Source organism: Fusarium subglutinans (assembly GCF_013396075.1).
Source record: "Fusarium subglutinans strain NRRL 66333 chromosome Unknown NRRL66333_c0000009, whole genome shotgun sequence".
In the NCBI taxonomy this organism is placed as follows: Eukaryota; Fungi; Ascomycota; class Sordariomycetes; order Hypocreales; family Nectriaceae; genus Fusarium; species Fusarium subglutinans.
The window spans coordinates 71,067-94,469 of NW_023502072.1; the positions used below are offsets into that span (position 1 = coordinate 71,067).

A 23,403-nucleotide genomic window follows, 5' to 3' on the forward strand; every position below is an offset into this window, starting at 1 on the left:
GCGACATCTGTGGACGACGATAATTAGCACGGTAACAACATTCGGCAGTCGGTCAAATGGACTGCCTTGGAACAACAGAGCGCTACGTCACTTGCATTCAGGTGCTAGGTAGAGACATTGTTCATATTAATTATCACAAAGAGATGCCTTTTATCGTCTCATAACATTACGAAGCTTGACCGTCGATGTCCATTCTTCAGACAGCAATTACAATAGAGGTAATAGTAACACTCTAGGCACAACTGCAACGCTGTTACGTGCTTCAGAGCTTATCTTCTCCCCAACCTGTAGGCTTGGGTTGATCCTTTTCGTTAAAAGAGACACCCTGCCGATGCCACACTTCAGTTGGCCGCAATTCCGGATCAAGCATATCAACAAAGGTCTGGTTAACCGTGCCGATCCTGAAGTTAGAGATAGTAACAGATGCGTTGCGAGGGAAGTCGTCAAATTCTTTCCCTTCGTTTTCCAAGTAATAGATCTTGTCATACTCTCGCTACCCAGAGAGTCAGTCTTGTCCACAGTATGTATAGCTTGAAAGAGCACACTCACATCTCGGTATATGCTAAAAACAGGCACCAACTTGTACAGGTGACCGTAACTTCGCTGCCAAAATACACCGGATCTCCTCCACCGCTTGCCCCATTTGAAGTCTGACGCCATCTTTTCACAGAACTGCCTATTGATGGTATTGAACAGCTTACCGTTGGGTCTGAAGTCAGATGGTGCGCTGCGGAAAATCTTGCCTTCCTGGATATAGTAGGTGGCCCGAGTTTTAAAGATATTTTCCACTTTTGGTGTCTGTTGTATGAAGAATTGAGTCACAACGCTGAACGTCTTTTTGGAGTCGATAGTGTTGGTAGGTCCAGGTCCGTAGAACGGTTTCATTTTGTTCCCATTAGGGTTCCAGCGACAACCGAACGCGAAACACTTTGTTGTGCACTTTTCTTTGTCGCACATATGATACCACGGCGGAAGACAGGGACTCCAGTGGTAATCCGTAGACTCTATATTTCCCTCCCAAAGCACAGTGGTGTGGCAGCATGCACTCATACGACCTGCGCCCAGCATGGGATCGTGCTTATCAGGAACCCATCCGTCGTAATTGGCTGTTCCTTCGACGAACCTTTGGCCCTTGTCGCATGTAGCATCGCAATACCCTGTTCCGTACTTGGCGCCGGCTTTGTCGCCCTTTTTCCTGGTTCGAGCGCCATCCGGTTCCATCCAATTGAGTGACACTCTGGCCTTGTACCCTGGGGGGACGTTTCGAACATTGATATCGAAAGTATACTCTGAATCATGTCGGCGGACCAAAGGCTTGTTCGGGTAACGCTCGGTATCCTTCAAGGGCATTACGCGAATCAGATTCTTGGGAACATGAGGCGCGGTGGCCCCGAGGTCCATTGTCAGGCTCGTGCCTTCGGTCTTTATGCCATGAGCTCGGTAGTCAGCGCCCTCGATACAGCAGTCCACGGGGCAGGTATCTTCATCCTTCTTTTTACATTGTGTTCTGTGCAAGTCCTTGATGTTGAAACTACCGGCGCAGCAATTTGTTTCACGTAACGATGACTCCAGGACGATGGCACCGAAGTATTTCGAGCAAGGCTTTTGAATACATTCATACCAGGTGAAAGGTGGATGTACCTCTTCTATATTGCCACATGGCCATTGGGCATACGCTGAAGTGAACAACGAGACGCCAAAGGCAATGGCGCTTTTCATGGTCAAGGGCAGTGCTTAGAAGCAAGATGAGAAGACGTAATGAGTCCGTGAAACGAATGAAATAGAAGAAAAAGAGGCTCGTGTCTCTTCAATACCTGTGTTCTTATACGATCCATGAATTAGTTGTATTGTGAGGGGAAACGTTCGAGATGAGCAGTCGATGGGAAGTAAGATTTCAGCCACAAATCTCAACTGCGAAACACACCTGGCTCACGTTAGGCATTCAGCCGTAAGGATGAATCACCATAACATGAATTATAATCAGAGGAAAATCTAGATTCGAAGGGAAGTCTGACCAACAACTGACCCGGACCCTTTCCATGGTCCAAATGAAACAGCCCTTGCCTCCTTTGACTACTACTTTAGTGCCACGAGTATAGCAGCTTTGAGAGCCCGTATTTGACTATGTCATTGGGATGTTCATGTGCTTTCAATCACCTTGTGTTGTAAGTCTACCACAGAATATTTCCGATGCCTTGTTGCTGCCCCTTCCCACGATTTGGCAAGACGCCACCTGATGTTCCAGTGCGAATACAGACGAACCATAAGGCGCCATTAAATATTAGAGTTAACAAGGGCTGTGTTGATGAGCTTAATCACATGCAGGTTATTAGGTTCACAGAGAACCCTACCGTGAAAGTCAAGATTACGCCAGGCGAACTATATTCCAGGCAATTAGGGCTCACCTACAAAGTTTCTCGCCATAAAAGGAACCCAATACTTACATTGTCCTGCTTTTTTATCTCATCCACCTGATTATCGCTCTGTCACCAGAACGTCTCGCTTCTGGCGCCCACGGCTCAATATGGATTTCTTTTCGCGGCTACCAGCGACCATCCGAATACAGATCCTCATCGATCTTGGGTCACCAGCCTGCATCAGGAGGCTCACCAAAGCATCCCCCACTACGCTACAACAATATATCGTTCATCGCCATATCATAGTGCGGGAGGTGCTCAGGGAACTTATCGGCCTCGACAAAACCGGAGGTCTTCTCCAGAATGCTATGGCTCTGCTCTACCTCGCTGACCTCGACCCAAAACGTTATCCAAGACAAAAGCGGAGACGTCTATTGACATATTCAGTTGGTTCTGCCCCCTTGGACAAAGAGGAGGCTGATTTTCTTCATTATTATGACAAGCAAACCTTCCCAAACCCTCTCGAAAATTCCAAGAGATCGACCCAGCTGAGGATCTATCAGCTAATCTCTCAAATTATCATTCGTGTTGAAGACTACAGGCTAAAGGAAGACTACTCTGAAACCTCAAGACATGCATATCCTTTCAGAAAGCCTTCCCTCACAGTTGGTCGCTCCTGGTCACCACACGAGTATAAGATGAGGTTGAAACTCGGAGTGCTACCAAGAGCTGAATGGCCCGTCAATGATTCCGACTGGCCGGTACATCAACTTCGTCAGATGAAAAATCTGAAAAATCATCAAGATCACATTCGAATACCTTTTTCATCTCTAGAGTCGTGGGAGAGATGTCTTTTCATAAGAGCGTTCCTGAAATATGAGCTCTTTTCTACTCTGGAGTTGTTCTTTGGTCCCCATCCATACCATCAATATTTCACCATCCACCCATTCAGACAATTCTTGTCGCCACAAGAGCGATATGCTGTTGTACTGGTTCATTGGCATCATCAGATTCATTGGTGCAAGATACCCCCTTCTACTTCTACCAATAACTCAAGACCATGCGCCTGCCTGCATAAGTTGAGATCAGTTGTTCAGATTCCCTAATGTCCTTTTGGAATTGTGAGCTAGATGTGTTATTTGCAGTTGAGACTTGTGGCTGAGAGCTTAATTCAGCGGACAGAACTTAGTCCTTTTGGAATTCCTCTTCCTGATCCGATTTGACGGCAGCTACCAGTCCTTCAAGCTACACATAATCTTATCCCTCTTGATTGTTATAAACTATAGCACTCTAATTAAAGGTCATTGAACAAAAGATGTTTGGAAACACCCCTCAAGTTCTGCAATATTCCGACCTACTATCCAATCAACCCACGATAATTAATCCAGCTACCTTGATACATTGCCGATGCTCATCACTTTGGTCTTGCTGAACGTGGTTCACCCTGGCCAGGTACTGAAAGGTCCTGGTGCTAACTTTCGATCCGCCAAGATCAAGTGGTGGCATGACCGATCTGTGGCATTCGAGACTCTCGAGTTGTCGTCGACGCACAGGAGTGGATGATTGCCTGATGGAAGAACTGAGACGGCCTGAACTTGTATGCCAAACTTTTTAAGAGTACTTTACAGACAAAGACCGAGTAGAAGTCCTTGGTCGATGTTTGTTTCTGTCTGCTACGATAATTATAACAGAACCAACGAACAAGGCGTTTGGGGTCCGATAGATAAGAAGCATAGTTGTTCCTAAGAGCAATCATTATTATTAGCAATCGCTATGCGTGCTGCCCTTGATATAGTCAAGAGACCAAATTGGTAGCGATGTGAGCAAGGAGGAGGAACATTGGATAAGAGAGCGTGTTTGTACAGATATGATCAGTCATTGGTCTGCTGCATATTCAGTATGAATCAACATGAATGTTCCCAATTCAATGTATGGCTACTGCACCTTTTCTAAATCACACTAACTAACGCGAATCTTGTTGCACTTCTGATAGCTGAAAAGAAACTGTATGAGGGTATTAGAAAGATAATACAGGAGAAGGGTGGGGGTAATGCCTTATCACGGTGCGACGGAATGGTTTCTTCTTAGTTCTACGAGAGCCATGATAGGAAGCTAGAGGCTATTTAATGGTATTAATAGAAGCACAAAAGCTTGGTTTGATAAAAAATGTTTAAATAGTAGCAAATACAGAACCCCCAATAACGCCGGCTAAAATCATACATGTTATGGCGCCCGCCCCTACCTTGTCCATCATTGTGATCTTTGCATATTTCGGTTTTGACACATCGACATCCATGTTCGTCTGGCCACCACCGGGATTGCCTTTAGACGTTCCTCCAGTCTTGGTCGTCACTGGCGCTTTCGCCTTCGGGGCGAGGGTGTACATGATAGATTGCAGAGAACTCATCTGCGGTCCAACCCCAACAATCCCATCGAACGCGCCGGTCAACCATGTGAAGCCGCAAGCCGTGCCAGCCTTGCCTGCGAAACCTGAGGAGGGTGATCCTGAACATGAGATAGCGGCCTTTTTTGCCGTCGATAGCAACGTCTCTGTGATGTATTCAGAGGTATAGGGAGCTACCAGTGCGGTAGCTGCCATCCAGCGGGTGAGGTAGCCTTTGAAGGACTGTTGGTCGAGGTTACAAAGCTTGTTCTGCTCGCAGAATTGCTCATAGATAACACCATCCTTCACAAACACGGTCTTGATGTCCTGCAGTAGACCGTCAACCCGGGTTTTCCACGAAGCTTTTCCGGTTATGTTGTACATGGCAGCAGCTCCATAAAGGTAAACACCGCTATTGTAGGTCCATTGGTTAGTATCCATGGAGCTTGGGCATTTTCCTTCGAAATGGATACCATCTCGGACCTGATAGTCGCTGTTGATGAGTCCGATCTTGGTTTCCCAATCCCAAACCTTTTCAGCCCAGTCCGCGTAAGTGGTGTTGCCAGTATAGCGGGCGAGGCGCGCAGCTATGTTGAAGAAGCAACCGTTGGAAATGGAATTTTTGTAATCGTATCCCGCATTCCAGGTGAAAATCTGCCATCTCATCCCTCCGCCGCAGTGCTGTGTATCCCAACGGCTGACATATTCGTTGAAAACAGCCTGAACTAGTGCCAGCCATTGCGGCTGGTCCGCTGGCGGATCAGGATATTTATGCTCTGCTGCCGACATAGCAGCCACTGCCCAAAACCCTTGGTCATCGTTGCCTTCTGTCATAGTCTGGTTATCAGGCATATAGTCGTCGCTTGTTCCGACCTGATGCAGCATAGCCTGTGTAGTAATCTTGTTGTAGCTCTCATCGCCAGTAAGCCACCAGTAGTCGATTAATGTGCCGAACATACCCCCTGCCGTCCACCCTGTTTCGGATCAGTTGCTGAAGTCGTCGTGTATTCCATTTCATCGTCACTTACAATAATAAGGATCTGGCAGGTTGCCAGGTGTATCACCGGTATTGTTGCCAGTATAGTATTTCACCAAGCCATAGGCCACGGTACTGGCAGCTTGTTTGACAGAGCCTAGGCATGGTAAGTTACCCAGCAACGAAGAAATAAAGACCGTTTGACTTACTTTCATCGTCCCATGATACATCAATGCCGTGAACAACAGCTGCCAAGGCCCAACTTACAGCGACCGTTGTAGCCAATGACGCTCTCATCTCGCCCAATGATCGACCAGCGGGGAATAAACTTTAATGCTAGCGTAGAGGGAGAGACTCAACTCCGCGGCTTATCTCTTTCATCAACCGAGCAAGATCGAACAGCCAAGTCTGCTATCAAGTCTAAAAATGCTCATGAGTTTTATAAAACGTACACGCAATAATTTGAGCGAGCAAGAACTCTTGGTATCGATTGAGACACTCTCCTGAATTAAATGACGAATCATCTGTCAAAAGGGGTTAACCGGCTAGCAAGGAGGCGCAGTCCTGCTTTTTAGTCCAGAAACGGGGCCGAAAATTGCTTCAGGAAATTCAGGTCAAAGGAGGCGAAGCAATAAACACGAGGAAGCGAGAGCACGGATTACGCAATCCTTGCGCTATGGACTCGCTTAGATGCCGGGGAAAATAGCTGGCATGGATCAATAAGTCTAGACTCGACCCTCATTTCCAGTTTATAAGCTTCCGTCTTTTCCATGAAGAACAAAATCACCGGGCGAGTCATTCACAAGCTTACGTCTCTTGAGACACTGTTTGAGAAGGTCGCGGGACTTATCGATCTCACCCAGTAGATGTATACAACAGATCAGGTCCAGTAGCAACGCAATACCTGAATGCCAAACAACAGCCTAAGATTAAAGTTCGTTTGATTAATGTCTCATTTTTGGTAGTTAATTTTAGATACGGTGCTGTTTTACCGTAAAAGATCAGACCTAGCTCATTATTGTCGTATAGAGTCACTGGGAAATACGCGCGTCTAAATTACGCGTGGCCCGCACCCGGAAAGTACCATTATCAGATGTTTCGAGATGGCGAATTGTGAAATCAAGAGACATTGACGTACCCTATAGAAAACAATTTTCTGTTCATAACTACCCTAGCGGTGAAGAAGACTTTGTGATTTGAGCGACCAGTCACATGTCAGTTTATCCGCTCCTTATCTCCCAATCTCGCCGTGTGAGGATGGGAACATTGAGAGACGTCCGCATATTTCTATTATCGGCACGTTCATTCCGTCTGAGATGTCGCGCGCCTTATTTCACTCCAACCACTTTACCAACTCGCACTGGTAGTCCCAGCTGCAACCCTAACTCGGCTACAGCACCAGCATCACTTCCCCAAAACCCTGCTCCAGACAAAAGATCATTTAATTCGGTCAACCGAGATGCGCCTGTTCTAGAGATCTCGGCTGCATCCCTGTAGCCAATCTCAACGGCGCAATGCAGCCAGAGTAAGTCGTTGATACTGTTCCAAGCTACTTGTGAGTTGTGACCACTATAAAACATGCTTTCACCCCGCACGCCTCGCGTCAAAGTTTCTTGATTATGATAGGTACAGAGAAGAGCCACGCCAGATCGTCGAATGGAATTGCCGATAGATCCGATGTCTACGTAATGACAGCCGCCTTATCCCCGGGTGATCGGGTATCATGGCATTCTTGACCGTCGATCCCGAAAGTATATCATTATCACTAAACCAATGGAATACGCTCCAGCACTTTCGCAGTATTTGTGATGATGATTGCGCGTCTGTGGGCATTTCCTACAGACAACGGGCTGTTTATTCTCAGACGCTGCTGCTACTGATCGAATGCAATCCCATCAAGTTATGAATATGCCAATGGCTGGGGTAAGAAAAAGAGACCAAAGGTTGATATCCATCACGCATGACCAGCAGGTCGCTGTTCTGCTTCTTGACGACCCTTTTTCCATTGCCAGATGGCTTTGCACCAAACCCATGTCTCTATAGTACCAAAAACGCCCAGGACTACCATCACGACTATCCTGGTTCGTTTGCTAAGGCCCAGAGAATTGAGACTAAAAGCTGGGTACGAGGGATTCGGCCCTGGAATCTCATTTTGCTGAGCTTTGCTTTTGCTGCCTTCTTGTGTCATCCATCTTTGATTCAGCGGTGAATTTGATGAAATGCCGTTGATTTGGATGGCTGAAAGTCTTTGAAGTAATCGGAAGGTGGATGTACGCGGTCGAAAGGGAGCGATTGTGATCATGATGGAGGCCAACGGTTGGGTCGTCTCACTCTGGTAAACGAAAAGAAATTGGAAAGGTAATTGAAAGATTGCAAGGCTTTCGAGTTTTGATATTGGCGATATAGCAATATAATTTCGGAGACCAGGTGCTGTTCTTAAATAGACACGATAATGAAGTCAGCCTTCGTATCCCGTATCGCTCGTATCGCGTGTTGAACCCCCACGTTGATGGGTTAGTATGCCATCACCAAAATGAGTTTCCCTAAGGGTTTACATTTTCCATATGGATTGGATCGCTTGAGATGGATCGAATAATTAAGTCTCACAGAAATTAGGCTTCATGCCTAGATTTGCGAAGTCATCCCGATACTCATCTATGTATTACCAAGCACCCAATTGATCGAAACAATACTAGGTACATCAAATGAGACAAGAGCTTAGAGGACCTGGGGACTCTAAGAAGCTCCAAGATAATGGCAGGCTTCAGCCCTACGACAGTGACTCAGATCTGCGGCGTCGGAACCTGGTCTGGCCACTCCAGATCTCGAGATGCCGCCTCGCCACTGTCGTCCTTCATTGGTCGGTCCGAAGCGTCGCGAGACTATTCCAACTCCACTTTGTCAGCCAAATTTCATCACGTTGTTCTATTACTGTTCCCGGCAACTCCGTTCACGGTGCTGAATGACAACAACTTGTATCAATCCCTGGAATAGAGAGATTTCGCGGCCTGTTCATCGAGCAAAGGGTGAGTGTTTGTAGGACCCGCATTCAAAATTATCAGCTGATCAATCGACTTCAACCCGTTGGCGAGACCTGACGGTGGCCAACTAAGCAAGCTTATCGCTTAGTTTGCCTCCCGCCGACTCGAGCCAAGGGTTAATGGGAAGAAGTAGTAAAAAGTAACATCATCATATATCATTCAATCGCTATATACTTGCTGCATAATATCCATATCTATAAAGGTCTTGACTTTCGTGTCTAAATGGAGTTGTCACCGCATGAGAAGACGCCCCGAATGGAGCTCTTATCGTTCTCAAATATGTTCAACAATTCGGTGATGGAAGACCACAGACCTCCACCGTTCATGAACAATGACTGGACGATAAGCATGCCGTTGATAATGCAGAGAGCAATCTTCTTCCAGTTCTTGGTATACTGCCCCTTGTTGATATGGAACCAGAAGATGGCACTGAGACCAAAGGTGAACCAGGCGATCGTGGTGGCGGAGGAGATGGAGAGGATAGAGTCGAAAATTGGAATGGCGTTTGAAATGACAAAGACAATGATCCAGTAAAGGGTCACACAGGCAACCCAGATGCCCCAGGACTTGACACTTCGGTCTGTGACTTGGTGGGTAGCCTTGATGGATCGCATAGCGACAACATACATGTACTTGATGCCTGTATGACCGAAAGCCATAGCTGTCGCGAACACACAAGGAAGAACGAGGCCGTAGGCGACCTTGGCAGCGATTCGGGGGGCAGATCCAAGAGCCGGAGAGGTAGTATACTCGCCGGCGAGACAGTAGATGGCCACGGCGACGATAGTGTAAAGGGTAATGGAGAAGACTTCGAGGCAAGCCAAAGCCATGGGGAAATCACGGCTAGGGTTCTTCATCTCGGCCATATACGAGACGAAGCTGATATTTCCGGCATAGGCGTAACAGATCTTGAGACAAGCGTTGAGACCTTGTCGGAAGGTTGGGTTGCCGATAACCTGGATCTCGCGATCCCATCCGGGGGGAGCCTGCGAGGGAGTATCGAGGCCCAAGCTGATCATGACGGTAAGAGCGGCGGCTAGAATACTGATTGTGGAGGGGATACCAGATTGTGAGACGAATTTGACGGTTCGAGGGAGACAAAGGACCCAGCAAGCGACAACGGCGATGATGACGAAGCTGACAGTACAGAATGCGTGATTGCTGAGGGTGTTGAAAGCAACTGATAATGTCACACTGGCAGACGCACAGGTCATCATAACCTTGATCATCAAACCAATACCTGCAATGATCTCGAGTGGTCGACCTCCGATGATACCGCACATATCGACGACGTTAACGACGTGGGGATACTTTCTGTAGAACTGGAGGAGTTCATAGGCAGTGTATGCAGACAGCGAACCGAGGCCAATAATCGCGATGATCCCAGGAATCACTCCGAGGACCTAATGTAACTGTAAATAATACTGTAATAAGATCAATTCTCTTTTATTTACCTTGAGACACCCTGGAAGTGATAAAACCCCGAGTCCCACTTGGTTGGTGACCAGGACGAAGACTGTGTCCCATTTGCCGAGAGTTCTGTAGTTCTTGCCGCCTTGGTTGAAAATGTTTTGCACGGGCTCGTCGGATTGCTCCTTGGAGTCCATGATGTCGCCGCCATCGTTGATCGTGTTGATCTCATCGCCGTCAATGCCGCGAATGGATGCAGGACGGTGATGCTCGGGCTGAGCCATCTCAGGCTGAGTCTTTGTCGTCTTATCTTCAGCGCCCATATTCAATAAAACACAGTAATAGTAGTCAGTAATAAAAGCTCAATGTGAGGTAGAAGGTGTATAATGGCGGGTTATGATCAGCGACAGTTTGACGAGATGAAGACCAACTCCAACTCAACATCGGGCGATGCCAAATCTTATATACATTCGCCAAGCCCAAAAGTCTCCAGATGTTTATCTTCCGTGGAGACCTTGTAAAAGACGCTCGTCTCGTTATCTCTCGCACGGAAGAAAAAAAGACTCGCGGAGCCCCATGGGGGAACGTGAGTCTCTCACGTAAAAGTTAGCAAATCTTCAAAAACCATCAGGTCATTGGAATGTCTCTTGGCCGAGCAAAAAGAAACGGGGCCGTGGATTCAAAAAAATAAAATGGAGTTGGTGTTACGTTATGTGTCAGCGATCTTTGCTGAATGAGAATTGGTTGGTCAAACGAGATGAACAAGAGATCTCCAGTGGAAGTTGGAACGGAGATAACCATGGCATGGCTGATTCATCGGTGTCTTGCATCAATTGTCCAGAGGGATCAGTAAATATGTTCTGCTGAAGAGTGGCTGTCGTTCAAATGAGGCTCTCGAGTGCTGGCTCACGGTGAAAGATTCGGTCTAGCACACGGCTAAATCGGACGCCAAGTAACAAGCTTATTTCCGCCTCGTACGGTGTCGGAGAGACAGAAAGAACCTTGTTGGAAAATCTGCCGGCGTATTCAGCGAAAAGAAAAGGTTCAGCATTTCCGTTACGCGAAAAATAGCTTGTTTTGACACATGCATTGGCCATTTAGTGGAGTCGCCCAGTCTTTTACACCTTGCCGTAGTGCAGTATCCGACACCGGCGCAATACAAGTCTTGCTATTGGCGAGAGATAAAATAAAGTCTCGGTGGTATTGTACATTGTGTTGAGTCTATCGCCATTGAGGCGACTATCGTAAGATTCTGGTCGGGCGGACTTGAGAAGTGCCGTGAGTTTATTCCCGTTTATCGTGATAAGAGGAGGTTTCCATGGCGCATGGCGGAGGGGAGACTGACCTCGAGGAGCAAGAAAACATAAGACTTTAGAAGAGGGTGCTTAAATAAACTTAGTAAAGAGTACCCTAAGCTTAGGCTAAAGTTACCTAAGTCTTTTTGTCATTTAGGATCAAGGTCCTGGGTTTTCTTTCCTCCCCTTGACTGATCAGCATCCTGCGTGTTCTAGTTACAAAACAACGCGCCTCACTTTCCTGCATCCCAACCCTGACTCGCCCAGCTTCGCGCCCTGTTGTCATAGAGGGCGCATTGGTTGGAGTAAGATTTAGGATCTTGTGGGGGCAAAAAGGTTGGGGAAAATGAGGGGGAGAACCCCAATTCCTCGCTGTTTTTGACTCAGATGCTCCGACTTTTCCTCTTGATTGTCCAAGATCGTGGGGATCTCTGTGTCTTGGCAGCATTAACCTTTCGTGTTGAATGACTAGCCGACCATGCAACTTGGTCAGCAACGCGTCTGGGGAAATGACTGATCTTGACAGCACATACCCTCCCCCGTGTTTTGGAGTCTTCCAAGGAAGTGGTTTCCTTGGGGTAATTTGTAACTAGTCGTTTTCTTGACATCACTTTATCCTTGGCGGAGTTGCTCGGTACCGAATTATCCCGACCATTGAGGGAGGACTGTTATTTAAAGCTCATCTTATTTACGACGATCCTGCTATGTGTATGCTATGAAATAAATGTTATATAATCGACGCTACCTGCACCCGCACCCGCGTCGTCTCGCTGTATTCCGTTTACTTGGGCAGCTCGCACTTCCAGCTATCGGGATTCTTGTAGTCGCCGGTACGGTTAAAAACATTTCGGTAAGGATAGCGGCAGTGTCTTCGCTCAAAATCGACCTTTCCAGTGCTAGAGCCGTTGACGTAGCGAACACCTGTAATGGTCTCGGGTGCCTTGCCTTGCTCAACCCACTGGATAAGAGCGAGAAGGACGTTGTTCGTCGCATCCTTGCCACCCAGGTTAGCGCGGTTGTTTCCAATGCGACTGGCTCCAATTCCGCCCGAACAATGACCGCAGCCGCTGACACGGAAGTATCGGTAGAACTCATCAAGTTCAGTGTTGCTCAGACCCATAGTAGCCGAGACGTGGTTGTAGTATTCCATCGAGTTGTCTGAGCTGATGAGACCGTCCTCGAGACCATGCCAGTGAATGATTTTGGATCCACGCTCGCGGAACTGGGAAAGGTCTCCCTCCCATGTGTCGACATTGAAAGGGTTAACCTCAGAAGCCTTCTGGTAATCATTGGGTCCAATGGTGTCGGGGTTCCACTTGGTATCGTTCCAGATAACATACTGGAACCATTCCGTGGAGTAAGGGAAGGGCTGCTCAGAAATTGCAGAACCAAACCCTTGATCGGCTCCAGGAGGAATTCGGGGATAAATATATGTGCCGTTGTTACCATACAGAGGGCCAAAGACCTTGCGGACTGTCTCAATCTTGGGTGCAGTCAGGCAGCCAGAGGTCTGACCCTTGGTGCAGACAAGAGCCTCAGGGCGGTACTGGCAAAGGTTGGGATCCTCGAGAATACCATCGGCAACACCGTCAAGGGGCTCGTCACACTGAACCAAGACGTTCTTCTGAACCATGGCCCATTCCGCTGGGCTGAGATGGGTAGCCGCTCCAGGGGGACCAGTGATGCCCCAGAAGCTTCCAGAGCGGGACTGCAGACCGTTGAAGCGCATGGCGGGAGCACCAGCCACAATACCATCAAAGTCATCAGGGAAGCTCTGCGCCTCCTTCCATCCCTGTCGTCCTCCAGTTGAGCATCCAAGATAGTAAGACTTGGTATGCTTCTTGCCATAGAACTTCTTCGTAAGCTCTTTGCCGAGAACAGTTCCAGTGTGGACTGAACGGTAAACATAATCCTCAACGACTCCCGAGTTCTTGTACATGGGGGCAGCAGAAGTGCCGTTGTGGCCGTTGTTAGCTCCAACAGTCGCAAAGCCAAAGCCAGCACCGTAGGCGACGTCATTGTACTGAATACATCCAGCCATTCCACCATTTCCAGTACTCAAGAACCGGCCGGTCCAGTTGGAAGGAAGCCAAGCCTCAAGGGTAAGGTTTGACTTGGGACCAGTGGTGACAAACATGGCCACACGGCAGATCTCAACATCAGTGATAGTGCTCTTGGGCGTGCATGTTGGGTGGTTGTCAGGAAAAGTGATGTTTTTCCCAGCAGGCACGTGCTCACTGAACCAGACTTTGGTGTTGGGCAGCTTCAGCGAGTTTTTGAAACCAGCGCATTTAGCCGCAAAGTCATCACCCTTGCCAGCAGCAGCACAAGCCCCCAACCCCGAAAAGAGGAAAATTGTAGGACGCATATTATCTTGCGGTAAACAAATATCAGTCGAGGTGTCGCTGAGAACCTGGGGAACAAAGCCAAGCAAGATGACAAGGCCGGCGGACAACATTCTTTTATATCCGTCTCCCGCATAAACTTTTACCAAAACCCATGCCCTCATATTTTGCGGGGGATCCTTGCGATAATTCTGACCAAATACGCAACTGATTCCTGAAGCAGCAAGACGCCGTTAATCCCTACCAGATCAGCAACCCTCGGCAATACCGTGGGAGTGCTATCGCGGATTGAGGATGGTTTGGCAGAGCGGTAGTTGGGTTCGTGAGGGGAAAAGAAGGGGTATTGAAACCTCGGCTGGCCTGGTTGGGAACTAGATCCGGGGTGCATGAACCGGGTTTATTGGGGAGGAGTTTGCGAGTCAGTCGTCGTGAGGATGGGCAGAGATATCGGTCCGGATAATCTACTTGGAATGGAGACTAGTGCTATTATGGGTTCTGTTATTAGGGGCGCTGCAGGAGTTTTCGAATGAGGCCATTGTTAAATTAAATCTTGCGTCTTCATATGTGAATTCGTGGCACAATTATGCCCTCGGTGTTTGAAGTTGGACAATCCAGCAATCGCCAAGAGAGAGTTTTCCGGCGTCTTTGCTCTTTAACTGCAACCGTTGAGTTCCAGGCCTAGTTCGCGGTCTTTTCTAGCACCGACCAGCAACTACCCCTGCTTAGCCGATCGATAATTGTCGCCAGTAAGAACCATTGCACATCTGTTCAGGAACCGGATAGCATTCCGAACCATTGCGCGTCAAATGGGTTCCTGATGCAACATCCTCTTTGTCAACGACGGCTGACCTGCAAGCATACAGAATACGGCACTTGGATCCCTGTACATTTACTTCGTTATCACTACTCCATGAAAGGTGATACATGAGTGTTTTTGCAGCCTCACGAGCTTTTCAGAAGTTGGGTCAATAAGTGAAGTTGAAAATTTAATTGTTATATCCAACCCCTGTGAACTTTGTCGCCATTTCCGTACATTCGTATTCCATTCACGATGAATACCCCGGATCCACAACTAGTTCGATCGTCTGAACTTTCTAGCGCATTTTGACTTTTTCATATCGGAATTATCACGGCGGTGACATTCTACCAGGATGTATCAAATCACGCCATGTCCATCCACAGAGAGTTTATATCCATCCCGGCCATGTCACCGTCGGCCTCGCCCTAGCAATTCCCGTTGCAGTCCGGCAAAACCATCTATTTGCTGATCAGCATATTATTTCTGTTGATGAAGTAGAACAACTTACTGCCCACATATCAATAACAACGTATTTACCCTTACTCTCTGCTGGGGGTCTTTGCAACACCCCAACAGCTAGGACGTAGTTCAACCACTCATAATCCGGGTGCGCCGCCTGGAAGACGCCCCTCAACAACGTCCTCCCATCTGGCTGCGTCGGACCAGAAGTCTGGATATAAATATCAACACCATCATGAGTTCTGAGGTTGTACCGGGTATCGGGGAAGAAAACGCCCTTGGTGTCGGTCAGACCCCAGTCGGCACCAAGGTTAGTGACCGTTCCCGAAAGCTTGGGTCCCTTGAAGGTTCCGCCGGTGATGGGAATCACAACGCGGCTACCTTGACCGTAGTCGCCAATCGGCCAACGTTCGCCGAGGGTAGCGTTGACGGTGTAGAGATATTCGTAGGACGGCGTTCCCATGAGTTGGGACGCTGCCAGGATGGCATTGGAGGCGATGATGAGGGGAGTCAAGAGTCTCATTGTGTCAATTGAATTAGCCTTGAACTGTCTATCACAATCAACTCATACTGGATCTTCTACGCTTTTATAATCTCTTTTTATCCTTCTTTTCCCCAGATCGCCAAGTCGCTATGATGATTCACCGATCATGGAGAATGGTGATCGGCTCGAGGTGAGGGGTCGGCACCCCGCATAGATCCTTCGGCAATTGAATGCGGCACGCGCCGTTTACTTAGTTAAGAATGTCTTCATCCCGTATTGAAGAGCTTCAAGGACGGGAAATTTCTTTAACCGCAGCACGAGTCAAGCGTCATGCGGGGAAAGCCGATTAAGGCCAGGGCATCCGAATGCTAGATCGGACAGGCCATCCGACTTCACCGTTATGGTATAGGGTGATATCTTGCATAACTCGCTCGGCAGTTTATGCTTCCTATCATAGCTCAGTTGCTGTGACATCATAAATCACGGTCTTTCTCTATTGATCATGGTATCTTGTTGATCTTTTCCAGATCAGCCGTCTTCTTGAGCTGCCCGTTCAGCCTCATTCCTTTGTCTCCACATAGCAGCCCTATCGGCTTGTCGTTCAGCTCCTGCCCAAGTCCTCCCCTGCAGGTGTTTCAAACATAGCTGTTTCCCGTCATCAGGGTAGTAAAGCCAAGTAGCCCATTTCGTCCACTGCTTGTCGTCAGCAAGTGCCTTCACGTGGCATCATATCCCGATGTTCGTTTGAGATAGAATGAAATTATGCTTACGAGGCCTTCCTTCATCTGGGCACGAGCTCTTTGTCCGATCTTGTCCTCAATAAAGTCTCCTCGCAGCATAGCCAACCGTGAGGGGAATACCCTCTCGAGGTAATGTGCTGTTGACGCAAGATGGGGTTTATCATGCCAGAAGTAAATCGGCGTCAAGGGTATCTTGACGCCAGGATGTATCGGATCTTCGTATTTTTGTGTAAGGGATGATGATAGCTCTCGTAGGACTGGATGTTGTTCTGATATGGCATGCGAGAGCATACGAATAGCAGCTAAGCATATATACTTGATTGGAGTTTCTGGGTGCGAATCGTATGCTTTCATGATTTGTACAAGAGGTGCCATCGGAAGGTCTGCAACTAAAGCCCAGTCATGTTGCTGCACCCAGACAAAAGGAGTTTGAGTTACCCTCAAAGCTGATCTGACTGCCAGACCGAATCCTAGGCGTCTTGACGGCTCTATAAAGGTGACCTTCTTGTCACCTGTTTGCGATATCGTGTAATCAACGGTGTTCTGGGGATTGGGACTACCATATTCCGCCGTAGCACGGCGTTGGGTGAACTCAGCACCGACATGGCGGTATTTTGTCAGTATCAGGTCCTTGACATTCTTCTTGTATTCGTCAAAATCTGCTGCTTGTTGCGGTGTCACTTGTCCTTTCTTCAATCGTGCTGTAGGTACTATCTGATCAAAAGTGTCGAAAACAACAATAGCATTACACAACGTCAAAGCTTGGCAATGCTTTTCAAATGACTGGAGGACCGCTGAGACAAGCTCGGTTGAAGGCGCGGATGGAGTTGGCGAAGTTGTTATTATGACGGTGACCAATTTTGGCACGGTCGCATCTTGGGTCATTTCGCTGCGCTTAAATGACGTGAGGTGTCGCTGTCAATTGGGCTCAGTGTCGGCAGGCATTTACCCTGTATGCGACAAACGTTGGGCAGTGTTTGAGATCCGAGTCAAGGCATCCGATGGCGGTGAGATTGGGCTTGGATGTGATGGGACGGGCCGCTTTGCCTCTGACGCGGAAAATTTTGCGTGTCGCACCATGACCATGACGCGATAAGAGTCGACGGCTGACGGAGGGTAAGTCAATCAACGCTCCTACAACGGTCGCAAGCATAAATTGTTGCAATCGAGTGCGACATCATTTGAACCAACCTTCTCGTGGCACCCAAAAGAAGAAGAACAGTTAATGCGAAAGGTTGAGAACTGATGGTTGCTGTCTCGACGCGCGTTCAGATAACACTGTGTAGCGTTGACGTGCAGAAGTGCAACTTCACATTCAATGCATCACCAGCCAAGAACGGCTGGGCTAGACTCGTTTAACAAATAGCAAAACACTAAAGCAAGTCATTGAAGCGTTTCATATCGAATTCTTTGCTTTAACGAAGTGATAGACGCCCGTCAATCTGGGAATACCCGGTTTTCGCGATCCAGCCACGCCCGTGATCCCTGGAAGCCAAGGGCTGCATTAAGCCGCTGTCTCGGCACGTGGATCAATTACGAGTACAGAAGAACACCCTCAACGTACGTGTACTCAATCGATAGATACGAAGCGATGCGTGTTGCTGCATATATCTCTTCGTAAAAATAGAAAGATACTGTCTTAGCTGTGCTATGTACGGATAGTTCGGGGAGGGAAGAAACCTCAAGACCTTGATCCTAAGCGACAAAAAGGCTTAGGTATAAATTTGGGATGCCTTTGCTGAGTTTATTTTGACACCTCGCATTCAAGGCCTGCTGTTTTCTTGCTCCCTGAGGGCCGTGGTTGGTGTTGTGCTCTCTAGTGGGTCTCGACCCCTGGGGCTAAGAAAACTCCCCAACCTCAAAAATTAACTGCGACTCGACTTGGCTGTGTCAAACCAACCCAAGCGAAACCAACCTCGCGATTTCCAGCCATCGCCTTTCCAGACCCTCACTAAAACATGAATCAGTTCCTGACATTGTCGGTGTAGATTCTCATCCCTTTCACTCTCTACCCGCTATTTTTCATGTCTTGTTCGTAAGACATTCTCATTCCAATTTTTTGTTCTTTCACCGCATATCGCATCACAACCCCGCCGAATCATGGCTGCAATGGCGGCTCCCCATCAGCCAAGATACAATCTTGAGGATCCCGGTTACGAGCCTCGCACTGCTCGTGACGCCCGCGAGGCAGCTCGTGCTGCGCGAAATGGCCAGAGCCCGAGATACAGACGCACTCAATCGCCCGAGCAACTCGATGACTTCCGCCCTCAGAGTGAAGAATTCGAGATGCGCTCACCCACCTCTGACGTGGCATTGCAGAATGCTATGGTGGCACAAGCTCACCAGCAGCAACAGGTGAGTTTTTTTCCCGCTCGCGCTAGAGAATGCAATTCTGCAACATCTTTTCTCCGCGATAGAGCCTCGTAATTGACTTTTGCTCTTAGCGTGTTGTTCCCGTTGGTCAGCCTTCGCAGCGTAGGCAACCTCCAGGTCCAGGCCCAAACACCAACGCTCCTAGAGGCCCAGGTCCAGGTCCAGGCCCTCAGCAACCAATGCCTCCCACTTACCCTGGCGAGGTGGACGGAGGTCCTCAGCAGCAGCAGCCCAATGGGCCCAGAGAAAATGGGCGGTACAGACGTCAATCGCGCCGCGCTTCAGAGTCTGAACCCCGACCTCACGGAGAGTCACCTCCCCGAAATGGACCAAACATGCAGCAGAGCCGTGTTTCTCAATCCATGGCCTCAGACCAGCACCGGCAGCGCCGCGCGCCTTCACCAGACCGTCTGGCAGTCCCTGGCAATGATATCAACCGTCTCAACAGCCCCTCCATTCAAAAGAGCGTTCTTCTTCCTCTTGAGCAGAAGATTCACGAGTATGATCATCTCATGAGCGAGGCCCAAGCCCAAATGAACCAACTCGACGATGAGATCCGCGCTCTTCAAGAACGACGTCGCCAAGCCGAGGACCGCTTCATCGAAGCCAAGTCCAAGCACGATGACTATTCTCGTCAACATGATCAGGTGGGCAAAGCTCTCCGCGGGGAACTCATGCAGCAGCCCCCACCACCTGCGGTCCGTCCGCCCGTTCAGCGCATGGAGAGCATCGACAGTTTCGACCCTCGACCCGTCAGCGCGCAGAGCTCTTTTCATCAGAAGCCTAAGAAAGGGGGCTTGCGCATGTCTTTGTTCAACAGGAGCAACTGACTAGATAAGGGCTGTTTATGAAGTGATGCGTTAATGACTGGGATATTGCCGGATATGGGAAAATGACTTGATTTGCTTGGTTTTTCGAAACTTCTTAGTCGTCCGCGGAAAAGGACTTTTAGCTTATTTGTTTAATATGCTTGGATGTACATAGATTGAGGAGGTAATTTATCGCACATGAACATTCGATACATCAAAAGATCTTGTTTTTCCAATGACTCTGTGGTTTGTTGTTTCTGATTCTCAGTAATGACGTCAGTGAAGCTTTTATTGCCTGTGTACTCCGTAACTGCTTTGCTTACAGAAACATTGCTTCCATCCTTAGAATGTCCACCCAAAAACTATCGTCCATCTGTGATCTGACAAGATTGCACTTTAGCTACTTTCCACGCCCGGTATCATTCTGAAGCCTGCACTTCCTGTTGCCTCCATTTTACTCATCAACGCTGACCTGTCCATCGCTTACATTCTCACGAATCAATGTCTCAAACTCAAGTCCTTGCTCACTCAAAGCAGCAACCACCCTCATCAGTCCTTTGGGCCCTGCCTCACAAAGGAGGGCCATGTGTCCGATGAAAACTCGGTAGTCATCAGTCTCATCCTATTGAGCCGCGAGACGTTCGATCTTCTCATCTGTGATATTCATCGATCCCCGAGCTTCCTCCAGCTCTTTAGCCACCCTGCCGAGGCGCGCCTCTAAAGCCTCAAGTTGCTGAAGTTCCTCGTCAAGGGCGGCGGATGTAGTCGACTTTGCATTTTCGTGAATCCACGACACAACTGACCAAGTTTCAGGGCTTGCGGCTTCGATGATGGGTTTCGCCCTCTGCAGTGACTCCTCGTTTGCGACATGTGCTGCCGATCCGGTCATGAGGCGAGAAGTAGAGTCTTCGAGCTTCGCGAGGAACTCCCGGGCATTAGCCATGTCATTCTTCAGGCTTTTGACATGCTGTGAAGTGGCCGCTCGTTCAGACTTTAACTTTTCAACGGCGATCGTCGCGAGGGTGGGAAGCTTGCGTAACATCTTTAGGAAGCTGTCCTTTGCGTCATCTTGGTATTGTTTGAGTTCCGATATCAGGTCGCAATCAGTTGAGAGGAACTGCAGAAGTCAGTATTGCAAACCTGCCTAGACAGTGGAAGTACCTCAGTGTCATCGCCCGTCATTGCTGGAACAGCAATCTCCTGTCGTCGTCGCTGCTGGGGGGAAGCCTCGAGAGACTCGGTCGCAGGATGCTTGCTGGTCACGGGATTTGTTTGGGGGATTTGAACTGTAGGAATAGAGGGCTCGGTCTCTGACCTATCGCTCTCGCCCGTGAGGTCTCTGTGAGGAGCGGAGAAGAAAATGTGTGCGTCTCGAAGACGGGTTGGATAAACTGTAGGCTTCATGCCATGCCATGCGTCTGCAAAAGCACCAGCTACCAAGTAAATCTTGATGTCGTCAAACTTCTCTTTCCGCTGCTTTAGGTTATTGATACGGCGAGTGGCGTCGAAAAGAAGATTGTACAACATCTCGAGAGTACCAAGCGTCCAGTACTCAGGGTTTATGTCGCCAAGCCAAAGATTGAGATATTCGCCGAGAAGACGGTGGCTCTTGGTCGCGAGCTTTGCAAGCTTCTGGGAGAGTCGTCTTTCCCAGGGATGGATGCGAATTCCTGTGTCCGCAAATATAGCTTCCGGGCTGCACTCGACATTGCCGGTGATGCTGATTGCTTGTTCAAGTGTTCGAGGCGAGGCAGGTGGAGGACCCCATAGGAAGATGAGATTTGCGCACGAGTGCAAATGGAGTGGTTCTTTCATTGCAGACTGTGGAGGCATCGGGGACATCAGAAGAAGAGAGCCGCCGATAGTTAATGGCCGTGAAGAGAAAAGGCTCATGATTTCTGTGGTGTTTTGGCGATGAAGCGATGCTGCGGGATGCTTGTGAGAAGGAAGGTGTAGAGAAGTGGGGCGCGTATGGCTCACTGGAAATATAGTGCGCGGTGGCTACCTGCCATAGCAATAGGCAGCATCTGATAATGAACTTGCTGTTCAATCTTCAGATCAGTTACGTTATCTATAGACAATTGCAAAATTCGAATGCCTGAATAATCTCAAGGTTGGAGTCTTCATCAACGTTTTGGAATACTCAGATGGCTTTGGTTCCGCGTTATGATTTTTGTTCCAGCTGCTCATCAGTTTCTCTCTGGGCCATTTTGCAGAGAGACCTTCAGATGACGTCAATGAGCGAAAAATCACTAGATTGTCCAGGCGGATGTTCTAATCAGTGCCTAATTCCTTAAGTAAATCTACTTGGAGCCTTGCAATTATTCCGGGCGTGAGATGCAAATACGCAGTTAGAGAAGAGTGATTGGGGCATGGATGTTTTTGCGAAATAAGGCAGCCACCCTATATCAATTTGAGCCTCCGACCAGGCGTTCCAGTTCCACAAGTCCACGGCCTCCCTCCATCTAAAGAGGAGCGAACGGTTGCCCCATAAGGCTGTAAACTCCCGGGCGTGAAGCAAAATTACAGGAAAGAAATTTGCTAGGTCCAACGCTGCCAATTCAGAGTTTCGTGATCTGCAAATTCAATCTTTTTTCAGTATAGCCGTCAGCGTAGTCTGCCCTGCAGATGGCCCCGAGGGTGCAAGAAGACCACTGACGTTAAATTGAGGTACCAAAAATACTTAGTCTAAGATCCTCTAAAGCTATACTAAATTATACTCAATTTACCTAAACTTACCTAAGGCTTTTTGTCACCTAGAATAGAGGTCACAAGTTTTATCACTTCCGCTTGGGATTCTAAATGGAATGGTGACGAGCGCTAAAAAAGTCGGCGGGGCACTTGGCGGAACGCGTTTCAATTGCGGTCGATCTGCCGCATTGACTGTTGTCAAGAACCTTTCTAGCCTTTGTAATCAGACTCAACAAAAGGACCTTTGACGTGTCAATTCACGACTCATGCATTCTAAGACATCTTTGCTTCACATGAACAACACTTCTCCTGAATGGACTGCGGCGCAGAAGCCTTTCCTCTGGTTCCGATCAATCCTTGTCAGCTTCGGAATGTGGAGTGTTTTGCTTGCCGGGGAGCTGCAATGATGAATCCGGGGACTCGGTAACCCCTGAGATGGGCGCGGGTCTCTGCAAATCGGGAGAGCATGGACAAAGAAAGGAGAGGCTTTTGAGTTTGGCATACCCGGTTACATTGTCTCAATAAGGTAAGTCGTTCATGAACCCTTTCTTTCTGACTCTGTAGATGCTGAGTCGATTCAATAGAGCTGACACTGATCGTCGCTGATTGGTCTCTTCGGCCTATTCCCGAAGCCAGGGTACAACATCGTCAACCGAAAACATTCCTCTTCCCTTCCAAGAAACTTCAGGCGTTATCTGAAACGCACGACTCACTGCCACGTTTTGACATCATATGACTGTTAGTTTGACAAAGACTTTTAAAGTGATCTTCAGTGAGGAAATGACTCGAGTCGGCAGCTGAGAGGCCCATTTCTGTACCAAATCCTTGGCGAATGTCGATCGTCTTCTAGCGTAGAATACTACTGCAAGCCTCATCCGCTTCTAATTCCTATGCCTCGGGGTGCAAGAAGACTTCTGACATCAAATGGAGGTGCCAAAATTACTTAGTCTAAGATTCACTAAAGCTATACTAAATTTATCTAAGCTGATCTACAGACTTTTGTCACCTAAGATAGAGGTCCTAAGTTGTAGTACACCCCCTTGCAATGACATCCCTCCTGGGCGAGGATCTGTGCCTGGGCCTCTTATCAACGGAACAATGCTGCAAGATAGAGTTGTGATTGGCGATGGACCCTCGGAGCAACGGACTTGGTCCATGCGAGTGGCTACGTGCTTTCCAGGCATTGACTGGGCTTTAAAGGCTTCCCCTCCCCTTGCGTCGTGACCCCTATGCACGCCTTG

General features: G+C 48.4%; 9 protein-coding genes across 9 annotated transcripts; 2 read left to right on the forward strand and 7 right to left on the reverse strand.

Moving 5' to 3' along the window:
• Positions 1-262: 262 nt before the first annotated feature.
• Positions 263-1,719, reverse strand: FSUBG_1578 (exoglucanase type C; the record flags this gene model as incomplete). Its single annotated transcript, XM_036679259.1, has 2 exons — positions 263-493; positions 550-1,719. 2 exons carry the CDS (start codon positions 1,717-1,719, stop codon positions 263-265), a joined length of 1,401 nt encoding a protein of 466 aa, XP_036542839.1.
• An 805-nt stretch (positions 1,720-2,524) lies between these two features.
• FSUBG_1579 (uncharacterized protein) lies at positions 2,525-3,191 on the forward strand (the record flags this gene model as incomplete). The annotated part of the gene is made up of 2 exons (XM_036679260.1): positions 2,525-3,118; positions 3,162-3,191. 2 exons carry the CDS (start codon positions 2,525-2,527, stop codon positions 3,189-3,191), a joined length of 624 nt encoding a protein of 207 aa, XP_036542840.1.
• Positions 3,192-4,527: 1,336 nt separating this feature from the next.
• On the reverse strand, positions 4,528-6,013 carry FSUBG_1580 (mannan endo-1 6-alpha-mannosidase; the record flags this gene model as incomplete). The annotated part of the gene is made up of 3 exons (XM_036679262.1): positions 4,528-5,714; positions 5,769-5,873; positions 5,926-6,013. 3 exons carry the CDS (start codon positions 6,011-6,013, stop codon positions 4,528-4,530), a joined length of 1,380 nt encoding a protein of 459 aa, XP_036542841.1.
• Positions 6,014-8,975: 2,962 nt separating this feature from the next.
• Positions 8,976-10,490, reverse strand: FSUBG_1581 (neutral amino acid permease; the record flags this gene model as incomplete). Its single annotated transcript, XM_036679263.1, has 2 exons — positions 8,976-10,160; positions 10,212-10,490. The coding sequence occupies 2 exons, from the start codon at positions 10,488-10,490 to the stop codon at positions 8,976-8,978; spliced, it is 1,464 nt and encodes a 487-aa protein (XP_036542842.1).
• Positions 10,491-12,243: 1,753 nt separating this feature from the next.
• On the reverse strand, positions 12,244-13,920 carry FSUBG_1582 (feruloyl esterase; the record flags this gene model as incomplete). Its single annotated transcript, XM_036679264.1, has 1 exon — positions 12,244-13,920. The coding sequence occupies one exon, from the start codon at positions 13,918-13,920 to the stop codon at positions 12,244-12,246; it is 1,677 nt and encodes a 558-aa protein (XP_036542843.1).
• Positions 13,921-15,031: 1,111 nt separating this feature from the next.
• FSUBG_1583 (uncharacterized protein) lies at positions 15,032-15,588 on the reverse strand (the record flags this gene model as incomplete). Its single annotated transcript, XM_036679265.1, has 2 exons — positions 15,032-15,064; positions 15,115-15,588. 2 exons carry the CDS (start codon positions 15,586-15,588, stop codon positions 15,032-15,034), a joined length of 507 nt encoding a protein of 168 aa, XP_036542844.1.
• A 489-nt stretch (positions 15,589-16,077) lies between these two features.
• FSUBG_1584 (feruloyl esterase) lies at positions 16,078-17,174 on the reverse strand (the record flags this gene model as incomplete). The annotated part of the gene is made up of 2 exons (XM_036679266.1): positions 16,078-16,263; positions 16,320-17,174. 2 exons carry the CDS (start codon positions 17,172-17,174, stop codon positions 16,078-16,080), a joined length of 1,041 nt encoding a protein of 346 aa, XP_036542845.1.
• A 1,215-nt stretch (positions 17,175-18,389) lies between these two features.
• On the forward strand, positions 18,390-19,492 carry FSUBG_1585 (uncharacterized protein; the record flags this gene model as incomplete). The annotated part of the gene is made up of 2 exons (XM_036679267.1): positions 18,390-18,644; positions 18,734-19,492. 2 exons carry the CDS (start codon positions 18,390-18,392, stop codon positions 19,490-19,492), a joined length of 1,014 nt encoding a protein of 337 aa, XP_036542846.1.
• Positions 19,493-20,093: 601 nt separating this feature from the next.
• On the reverse strand, positions 20,094-21,364 carry FSUBG_1586 (uncharacterized protein; the record flags this gene model as incomplete). Its single annotated transcript, XM_036679268.1, has 2 exons — positions 20,094-20,588; positions 20,633-21,364. 2 exons carry the CDS (start codon positions 21,362-21,364, stop codon positions 20,094-20,096), a joined length of 1,227 nt encoding a protein of 408 aa, XP_036542847.1.
• Positions 21,365-23,403: the final 2,039 nt, after the last annotated feature.